Below are 11,103 nucleotides of genomic sequence, written 5' to 3'. Positions count from 1 at the left end.
ACAGATTAAGAAACTAATTTCCAAGTCAAACTCAAATATTTAAAATGATTTCTGAGAACAATGCTATTTGCCTAAATAGCCTTGAAGCGGTTAAAATGATCTCTGAGAATAATGTTATTTGCCTAAATAGCCTAAACTTAATTAAAGGCATTAGAAGGATTGACTTCTCCTTTGATTCTCTTAGCTTTGCTCATATTTATAGGGAGCAAAATCGCGTAGCGGACCGTCTTGCGGTGGAATGACATTCTAGAATGTTGGGTCTCTCTATCTTTTCTTCTCCTCCGATCTTTATTTCTTCTATGATCTTGGAGGATGTGGTGGATGTCAGTTTTCCTAGGCTGATCCCGGTTTGAGCGGCTTTTGTTGTTTGTTTTTTTTTTCCTATCCTACCAAAAAAAATAATTAAATTTAATATTAATATTAAAATTATGATTAAAAACAATAATAATGCGTCAAGCCCTATTTGATAAATAAAAAAATCACTTAATTGAATAACTTCAATTCCTTAACCACTAAAATTATTTCTTTTAAATCTATTTAATAACTTTAATTCTTTAACCACTAAAATTATTCAGTTAAGTTAAAAATCATTTATTTTGATAAGTCAAAATATTTAATATAATATTTTAAATTGAACATTATAAACTAATATTTTTATATTCAGTATTTATTTTTTATATTTATTAAATAATTACATTACTTAATACTTTCAGAATTTATAATATTCAACACTTTAAAATTTAGTAGTTATTTAATACTTACTTTTCAGTTTTTTTTTTTTTTATCAAACATCAAGCTAGTTAATTTATTCAATAAAACCTCAAGTAACATAATTTTAAATAACCAAAAAATTTAACAAAATAAATAAAATATTCAAAGAACATGCACAGTTTATGAGAAAAAATGTAACTGAAAATATTAAGGACGAATTGATAACCTTATATAAGAAGATAAACAATAACTACTTCCATTAACTCACTCTCCCGACTCTCCTTTCAACACCTTATTACATATTACACGTACTTTTCAAAACCACACAAAATATATTTTTAATGACAGTTATTAAATATTTTACCTTTATAAAGTAAAAATTATAGTGGTTTGACGGAATTATAAACATACAAATTAAAAGTTTATAAATAAATATCTGAGATTTATGAAGTTTGCAATTAGATGATTCGTCAGTAAATTTTTTGATTAAACATATGATTAGTTAATTTGTAAAGTCAGTTTTTTAATGGCTTTAAATTGCTCTCTTTTGATATAAACAGTCATGACAACAATTTTTGTCGGAATACCTAAATTTGCAAACTGCACAAAAGTATAAGCCTTGATTTGTAAAATTTTAAATCATGTAACTGTTTTGGCAAAAAGGTCAAGCCATAAAGTTTATTTTTGTACTTTTTCCTAAAATAAAATATTTATAATAATTAAAGTTTATTTGAGTGGTTAAAACTTAAAAATCTTAAGTCGCTTAAATTAGATATTTCGAATTCGAATTCTAGTTTACGCAGTAAATTTAATTGAAAAGAGAATGTACATAAGAATATAGGTACCCGATGAACCTCAAATCGGATAACTTCCCAAAAGAAAAAGATAAGGTTTAAATTTGCGCTTATCATTTTTAGAGAAGTACATATTTACCTATAACATATTCAAAAAATTTATCTCTAACATTTTCAAATAACATCAATTTTATCTAAAAATTTGAACGAAATTGTTTGATTGCCATTTGATTAACATATTGGACCATCCAAATAAATTTATCAATAAAGTTAAACCGTTTCTTGCATTTTTTTAGGTTGTTTGTAAATGTGTTAGTAACACAATATAATGTAATATCTTGACAGTTGTTTATAACTATATTAGTAACATAATATTTTTTTTAGACATAATTGATGATTGAAATATCCAATGTGGCAGTCCAATAACATTCAACTAGCTCGTTCACCTTTTTTTTATTACATATAGGTAAAATTGATCTTACTTAAAAATATTAAAAATAAATTTTTATCATTTCGTATATTAGAAGTAAATTTACTATTCCCTTAAAATGATACAATGAAATTTCCACATTGTCAAAAATAAATAAAATAAAATAAAATAAACCATTTGCTATCGTTATAGGCAACATATAATGGGTAAGATACATTCATGATCTCTCAATTTAGATCTTACTTTGTGATTTCTTACCTTCAAAACATAGAGGAATAAGATACCAAAACAATCTCACAATTTTGGTCGTGATAGTCATTTTAGCCTTTACATACAAAACAATATAATTTGAGTTCTAATATTTATCAAAAGATACCATTAAAATCCCACTAACAGAAATCGACACATCAAATGATCACATTGTTAATCTCCCTACAAGAGTGCAATATCATTTTTATCTTTCGGCATTACAAGTTGATAAAAATATCACTAGATATGTTAATTTCTACTATTAAGGACTTTAATTGTGTCATTTGACGAGTTGGAACTGAAATTGTTTATTTTGTATATGAACATTATTCGTCATTTCTGAAAAACCTTGAGGCTATTTTGATGTTGTATCCCAAATATAAAAATACTTTGAAACTTTGCTATTTACTAACATAAAAATCCTTTAATTTTCAATCACTTCAACAATACATAACTCTCTATTATAGAGCGGATATAAATGATGCTATAAATAATTTTAGTTTTTAAATTTTATGGTTTTGAGGTCGTTTAGATGCAGGTTGATCACACCAAAATTCATTTAATGCAATCATAAATTCTTTTATATTTTCTATATCTGCATTAATTTTTTTATTTTTTATTTTTTGAAAAGATTGGAACTTCTATCGTTTTTTAAAAAGTGTAGATTTACCCGTAACTATGAATTTGTATAATTTTACCTCTAACAATATCAAGCAAGTTCAATTTTATTCTTACACAACAGAAAATTTGAACTTACTGATTTGACAGTTATTTGACTATATTCAAAAGAAGTTTGTCGATAAAATAAAGCAGTTAATTGTATTTTGACGGGCTGTATGCAGTTTTTTGTGTGTAACTTTTATCTGTCAGACTTAAACATTATCATTTCGACAGGTTATTTGTAACTGTGTTATTTCGACAGGTTATTTGTAACTTTTATTCTGTTACTAACATAATCACAAATAACCCGTCGAAATAATAAATGTAGATATCTTTTCAAAAAATAAAAAATAAAAAATTAATGCAGATATAGAAAACATAAAAGAATTTATGATTGCATTAAATGAATTTTGGAGCATTGAAATGTATAATAAATATACATCTTGAAAATACAAAAAAATATTCTATTATATTTAATGCTTATATGCAGCCCTAAGGGCTGCATATATCAAAACCGATTTAAAAATCGAAAATTATGGTTTTATAGATAATGAATTTCTGAATCGGATAATATTAGTAAAAAACAAATAGGATTTTATTCCCGATTTTGAAAATAAAGATATAAAGAAAGTAAAAGCTAAATTAAGGGACCTAATTATAATTTACCGATATATATTACAAACCTTTAACAAGAACACGAAGGTGTGAATGATGCGGTATTGAGGAGGCCACCCCCACCATCTCATTTCTCAACCATAGTTTTTGCGAGGATTTACTATTTCACGGTCCCACAATTATATCCACAGAAACGCCACCGTTTCGTTGAACTACCACTTAAAACGGCACTGTTTTGACCCTGAAACCTTCCCCTTGATTAATATAAGGAGTGAGCAGATATTAATTTGTCAGCTTTCTATTTCGATTTCTCTCTCTCCCCTATTCAATGCTTCCCTTGTAAAGTTATAAGCATCTTCACCTCTCCCTTCGCCGGCAACCTCGATCTCGCCGGTAAATTCCTTGATCACCGGGTTTGATTTGGTAATCGTAACCCCAAATATCATATATATTGTTTTTACCCCATAATTTCTTTTACTTGATCACCGGGTTTGTTTCGGTAATCGTAACCCCAAATATCATATATATTGTTTTTACCCCATATCTTTTTGTATCCTCGATTTCAATTTTATCTTCTGCGAGTGGTATATATACACGATTGTTTCTCAATTTATGTGGATGGAGGATTATGGAGAGAGTGACGATGAGTACTATTACTCTGATGATCGAGATTCTCTCGACGGTCTCGAGAATGAGGAATCCGATTTACATTGGGCCCCTCCTAAGGGTACCACTACCAAGGTATATTTTTCTGCTTCTTGTGGTAATTTGGGTTTTCGTGGATCAGAATTGTGATTGATTGCGAGGATTTCCTGGTTGACATGAGCCTGAAGTCAATTTGGTCCTTGTTATTCCAGTGGAGCGGAAATTGCTCGTTTTATAGTTAAATTGTTTCCTTTTAGTTTCTTGAAATTCCAAATTTGGGAATTTCTACACAGCTAATTATTCAGAAGCTTTAAGACTAAAAATCCCCAATTGTCAGTGTCTTTAATTCTTCTCTTAGTTCTTCAGCATGTAGTCTTTTTTCCATATTTATTTGTTTTAATTTACTCCAGATTTGACAGACAACCTAATCTGCAGGGGTAGGAAGCATATGCAATTCAGTACGAGTTGCTAAAAAGACTTTAAGACTGTTATTTAACTTTTTTTTTTTTTATTTGACCGTTGGATACTTAATATGGAAACATGACTAACTGTTTGTGATGTCTTGCAGATAATCACTAAAAAATCACTCTTGGCGGCTCAGGTAAAGAGAAAAAGCTTTAAGTTTTAGTTTTTTCCTTCCATATGCATGTTATTATCTTTCTGCTTTCTTGATTCTTTTGGGTTTTGTACATACAGAGGGAAGATTTGCGCAGAGTAATGGAGCTGTTATCATTGAGAGAACACCATGCTAGGACCTTGTTGATACATTACCGTTGGGATGTAGAAAGGCTGTTGGCTGTATTTGTCGAGAAAGGGAAATCATACTTGTTCTCAGAAGCAGGTGTTACATTGGTAGAGCAACTTGATATGGATTCACCACTGACTTCGTCTTCTACAATAACATGTGATATTTGCATAGAGGATGTATCTGCTGCTAAGGTTACAAGAATGGACTGTGGCCATTGCTTTTGCAATGATTGTAAGCACTCTGCCCAATTACTTATGTTGCCTTTGCCCTCAGTAACAATGGGTTTGACTTTTTGATATCTTACCACTAATTAGAGGCGCTAAAGAATTCAAAACTGATATTGCTAACTTAGCAATTTTATGCTATAGTATTTAAACTGTCGTCATTCTAAACGTTATTTTTATCTCAGTGTATTGTTCTTGTTCATATTACACTGAAAAATGGATTTGTATTTGGCACATGGTCTCAAATCTAGGCGCAGTCCTTTTGTATGAGAAAATTGATTCAAAATTTTCAGACATGGATGTGTATTTGGCACCCCAAGTTATAGATGTAAACATATGATGGTCTAGCAACATCTTCCCTAATGCTGATTTTCCATTGTAGTGCTGGTTTTGTGTATTTATGTTCCATTTTTCTCTGAAACAGAACATAGTTTGCTAATTGAATTGGTAAATAAATTTATTTTTCTTTTAAAGGTTGGACGGAGCACTTTATTGTGAAGATAAACGAGGGTCAGAGCAGGCGCATCCGATGCATGGCACACAAATGTAATGCCATCTGTGATGAGGCTTCTGTCAGAAATCTAGTCAGTAAAAGGCATCCTGATTTAGCTGAGAAATTCGATCGATTTCTTCTTGAATCATACATTGAAGACAATAAAATGGTTAAATGGTGCCCAAGCACTCCCCACTGTGGGAATGCTATTCGAGTTGAGGAGGATGAGTGTTGCGAGGTAGAATGTTCTTGTGGTGTACAGTTTTGCTTCAGTTGCTTATCTGAAACGCACTCTCCTTGCTCATGTTTGATGTGGGAACTTTGGAGCAAGAAATGCCGAGATGAATCTGAAACAGTTAATTGGATTACAGTTCATACAAAGCCTTGTCCTAAGTGTCACAAACCAGTTGAAAAGAATGGTGGATGCAACCTTGTGAGCTGTATTTGTGGTCAAGCATTTTGGTGAGATTGCTTTACTTCTACTTCTGTCCATCATAAGGCTAGTAATCCATGTTCTAGAAAATGTTAAGCATGTTTGGTAACTATGATGCACGGAAACTCTTTATGACATGCCTTTCCCCATAAATGGAAACTCTGATACGAAACATTTTGCACGTTTCCGTAATTACCCAAAATATGAAACGTGTCTCTCAGTTTCTCCCTACCTATTTCGATTAAAATTCGAGTTGGAGTAGCTTTTTTCAAACAAAGAAGAAACTGGCTAAGACTCAACTGACCTATATAGCCACCTGTTTAACTAAAGGTTTTTTCCTGGCTTGCTTCGCATAAGCTACACTGGCTTAAGGCAGCTCGGGACTCTGGGTCGAGAAGAAGCTTGTCCTGCAGTTTCTCCCTACCTATTTCGATTAAAATTCTGGAAATTCAAACTTTCTATTTTGCAATTCCTATTTAATCTAAGATTAGGAAAATTGAAACTTCCTACTTGAGAGATAATTCGTTCCTTGTATCCTTCAATTTAAAGAACTTACCCCATTTCTTTCTCCTATAGTCCTTGTCTCTTGAATTTCGATTGAACTTGGAGTTTCTTCATCTTGTTCTTCAATCTTGTTTTGTTTAATGTATTATTATATTTTTAATATTTACACGTTTTCCCCAAATTTCCGTTTCATATGTTTTTCAGAAATTACGTCTCTCAGAATCCGTTTCAGTTTCCGTATCCGTTTCCGTGCAACATAGTTTGGTAATTGTTTCAGAAGTCGGTCAGATAATCTCATTTTCATTTTATATTGGTAATGCCATGTCAAATTCAGATATCTGTTGCATATAAAATTTTCATGCATACTCCTTCCATCCTTTGCTCTCTATATCTGTTCCATTACTGCAAATTTTGTTATTTGCTACTAGATGTGCATCTATAACTTTCACCCCTATCAAAAGGGAAAAGGCAAAAGGAACTTTGATGCTATGTATGTTCCCATTTCATGAAGAGTCTGACATGATGTTGACTTCTCTTTCACATACTGGGATATTTGTGCTTTGACTTCATATGGTTGTCTACAAATTATGATAAATATAATTTTCTGTAAATGATGCTTTGACGTCGTATGTATGTAGTTTCATTTCCTGTAAATCATGCTCTTCCACCCCATCTATTTTACTGTTAATGTCTTCCATTGATATCCTCTCTCTCTCTCCTGCGCCTTTTCTTTTCAAGCAGTTGGCTCTGTGGTGGAGCTACTGGCAGAGATCATACATGGTCAAGAATATCTGGTCATAGTTGTGGTCGATATAAAGAAGACAAAGAAAAGCAAACAGAAAGGGCAAAACGAGATCTCTATCGGTACATGCACTATCATAATCGCTACAAGGCTCATACAGATTCTTTTAAGCTTGAAAGTAAACTCAAGGAGACAATCCTGGAGAAGGTGTCAATATCAGAAGAGAGAGAATCTAGACTTAGAGATTTCAGCTGGGTAACTAATGGACTCCATAGGCTTTTCAGATCCAGACGGGTTCTTTCATATTCATACCCTTTTGCTTTTTATATGTTTGGTGAAGAGCTGTTCAAGGATGAGATGACATTGGAGGAAAGGGAAATTAAGCAGAATCTATTTGAGGATCAGCAACAGCAGCTTGAATCAAATGTTGAAAAGCTCTCAAAGTTCCTTGAGGAGCCCTTTGATCAGTATACTGATGATAAAGTTATGGAGATAAGGATGCAAGTCATTAATCTATCTACCATCATAGATACTCTTTGTAAGAAAATGTGAGTAACTTTTAGAAAATTTATGGATGTTTGTGGGACTTCTGAAATTTATAAACTAATGAGTTCACTGGCAGGTATGAGTGCATAGAAGGCGATTTATTGGGTCGTCTTCAACTTGGTACTCACAATATAGCACCCTACAGGTCAAAAGGCATTGAGAAGGCATCTGAGCTTTCTTCTTGTTGGAGCAGTAAAGTCAATGCTAGTGATAATTTTCTAGCTTCAGATGGAGATACCAGTGGTAATTTCGATACATCTTTCTTTGTCCTTGGTCTTAGAAGAATTTTTGGATTTTGGTTTAGACCCATTTTAGAGATTGAGAGTGATAGAGAAGTGGTGGTAATGTTTGTCTTGAGCAACCTCTTGCCATCTCTGAAGACAATTCTCGTACCATATCTGCTGTTATTTGTATCTGGATGCATCTCACAGCATTGTTATATTACCTGTACCTGACAAAATGCATTGTATTGTAGGTGGGACAAAAAAACGGGATAGAGCTTCAGGGTCTAGGAGTTCAGATGGTAGTGGGTGTTCTTCTAAGAAACATGCTAGAAAGGAAGGTGGTGGCTTTTTTGATCTGAACCTGCCAGCGGAGATAATTGATAGAAACTGAATTGAAAGACAATAGACTACATATTAAGTGTACAGCTCTAATTCAAGGCCCCCTTGTTGGTGGAATCTGATCATTTGGGGGATTAAGCACCAAGTGCTTTTGCCCATTTGGTCTTTGGTAGCATTTTGTCTCTTGAAAGTAGAAATCGGTTCCCCATAAAAACGCAACCCAACCCAACCCAGGTCTAGTCTCTTGTTTTTGGTCTTGTAAATAACACGTCCGTTAATTGGGTTTTGTGGGAAACTGATGTAAATTCTCTAGCGGGGGGAGGACTTGGGCTACACCTTACTTGACATAATTTTGCAGAACGTGGTAATCATATTAATTTAATGGTGAACTCTTGTTGGTATGCTGTTTTGTTTCTCATTTTTTAGCTTTAGCGCCCTGTTGTTTAGATGCAGAAATCAGGAACATCATTTACTCTCGTAAAAGCCTATTAAAAAGAGAGCTGCTTGTTAAAAGATGCAAGTAATTGTTCAGAAGGTGAGCGAGTAGTTAAGGAAGAACTTTCTTGCTTGGAGTTGTTAACTATGGAAACATCTGTGTTTCAAATTCTGTCGTTGTACCAAGTGAGAAAGGACCTTTTTAAGTTGGGTATCTTTTTATTTTTATTTTACTTCTTCTTTACTAGTAGATGCCCAGAATTCACGTTAGCAGTTCATGGTTTGTTTGTGATCAATTTCCTTCCACACCATGAGAAGCCACAAGTAAAATTAGCAGATTCTTGGGTTTTAATTGTTGAATGTATTATAATATTAGTTAGCTTAATTTGGAAGGTCGATGTAACCATTATTTAAATTTGTTTGTTTAAACTTTCAGAATTCTCTATCTCCCGGCTAGAGTTCTTCATTGAAAGCGGGTTAACCATAAAGGGATAAAATTAATTTTGATAGGAAATGTTAGAAATAAAATTTTACTATTTCGTACGTTATAGATAAATGACAAATATGCATTTTGGACATGTTTTTCATTTTTAATATAGAGCCAAAACTTTTATATAAAGTTATAATGAAAAATTCAGGCTGGAGCCTTCAAATTAAGCACTAATGTCAAGTTATAATGAGAAATTCAGATTGGAGCCTTCAAATTAAGCACTAATGTCAATTATACATTACATTTCTTTTATCAAGGCATTTTTTTTTTTGATAGAGGCACTTATGATGATGTAAGGATGTTTTTGTTTTTTTTATAAGAGTTTTAAGTCTTTGATTAGAGATATTCTGTTGGAAAATCAGTTTTTTCCAACAGTAAACAGCAACAACAAACAGTAGGCAATCCAAACGGCCCCGTAATAGATCAATGACTGAAAGAAAAATTATGAAAAAGGAACATGTTAAATGTTAATTGTAAAAGTTAAGGAGGGAGTTAGCTGTTACGGATGTTAACAGAATTATTTTTTAATTTGTTTTTTTAATATAAAACAAAATGTATTAGATATTTTCAGTTAATGAGAAATATAATTGTTTCATTTTATTAAACAATTTACTTAGTATCAGAGCTAACATTATACATCGTGTCAAAATATAATTTTTTTTGCCATTAAGTGGAGAATTCACAAGAATCGGACCTAGCTTATCAAAGGAATCACGATCTTTCTACCGCCGGTTCCTGTTAGATGTAGTTTCCTGATCATCTTCTTGATTCTAAGTACTCATCTTGCTAGTTAAGTTGGATTCTTCCTTTTCTTTCGTGTTTGGACATCTACTTTTAGATAGCTTTTGTCGTTATATGAATCACAGAATCTCAATGGAAGAGAAAGATGAAAATGAGAAATGAATAAAGTAGAATGTATTAGATTGAAATCATAGAAAGGAAAAGAAAGATGAAAATAAGAAATGAATAAAACATGATGTATTAGATATTTTCAATTAATGAGAAACATACTTGCTTCATTATGTTAAGCAATTTACATGGTATCAGAGCTAATATAACACATCGTTTTCACGACCTATAATGTTTCATTTGCGTCGAGAGATAATTGCTTTGAGTTAGAGAAGTTTGTATATGGTTGATTATTTCAACAAATTGAAAAGATTATGGGATGAACTAGCTGACATTAAGCCTATTACATCTTGCACTTGTGGTGGATCTAGAGTTTTGGCAAAGGAAACGAGCCAGGAAGAACAACTGGTGCAATTCTCGTCATGCTTAAATCCAGAATTTGATAATATTAGAGATTAGATCTTGATTGTGGATTGGCTTACAAATGTGAAAAAAAGTTCCTTCAATGTTTTTAAGAGTTAAGAAACAGATAGATCCTTATGTCAATTCTCATAGAGATTTTGTGAATTACAGGTAGAAGGTCCACAGGAAACTCAATTCAAAGGGGTCGAAGGTCCTTACAAAAAAGCTTCAATAACAGGAGATAAGTGCATGCTTACCATTATAGATGATTTTACAAGGGTGATTTGGAATTTTTGTTCAAAATGAAGGATCAAGTTTCATTCAATTTCTTCAATTTCTTAAAAAATGGTTCACACACAATTTGACATCTCAGTTAAACAAGTTTGAACTAATAATGGGACAAAGTTCCTAGGATAAAATTGTTAATTCTATGAAGTCTATATTTACAGAGTGTCCAATTCTATAAACTTGCTTAAAGTAATCTTTTAACCAAAGTTATCTATTGATCACTTGAATTTTTTTAAGTGATATACATTTCAATTTATAAAAATCTTCTCTAGCTCTAACATT

The 11,103-nt window shown here is 32.1% G+C and overlaps 1 protein-coding gene across 1 annotated transcript; it reads left to right on the top strand.

Moving 5' to 3' along the window:
- Positions 1 to 3,766: 3,766 nt before the first annotated feature.
- LOC136208677 (probable E3 ubiquitin-protein ligase ARI2) lies at positions 3,767 to 8,758 on the top strand. The gene is made up of 7 exons (XM_065999783.1): positions 3,767 to 4,200; positions 4,673 to 4,705; positions 4,801 to 5,083; positions 5,551 to 6,031; positions 7,248 to 7,796; positions 7,871 to 8,037; positions 8,270 to 8,758. Exons 1-7 carry the CDS (start codon positions 4,072 to 4,074, stop codon positions 8,407 to 8,409), a joined length of 1,782 nt encoding a protein of 593 aa, XP_065855855.1. The 5' UTR covers positions 3,767 to 4,071; the 3' UTR covers positions 8,410 to 8,758.
- The last annotated feature ends 2,345 nt before the right edge of the window (positions 8,759 to 11,103 follow it).

Source organism: Euphorbia lathyris, chromosome 10 (genome assembly GCF_963576675.1).
Source record: "Euphorbia lathyris chromosome 10, ddEupLath1.1, whole genome shotgun sequence".
In the NCBI taxonomy this organism is placed as follows: domain Eukaryota; kingdom Viridiplantae; phylum Streptophyta; class Magnoliopsida; order Malpighiales; family Euphorbiaceae; genus Euphorbia; species Euphorbia lathyris.
This window is presented reverse-complemented; position numbering and strand designations above follow the sequence as displayed.

Coding starts and splice junctions, on each gene's coding strand:
- LOC136208677 (XM_065999783.1), top strand. CDS start 4,072: ATGTGGATGGAGGATTATGGAGAGAGTGACGATGAGTACTATTACTCT. Junction 4,201..4,672: donor CTAAGGGTACCACTACCAAG/GTATATTTTTCT, acceptor GATGTCTTGCAG/ATAATCACTAAAAAATCACT. Junction 5,084..5,550: donor CCATTGCTTTTGCAATGATT/GTAAGCACTCTG, acceptor TTTCTTTTAAAG/GTTGGACGGAGCACTTTATT.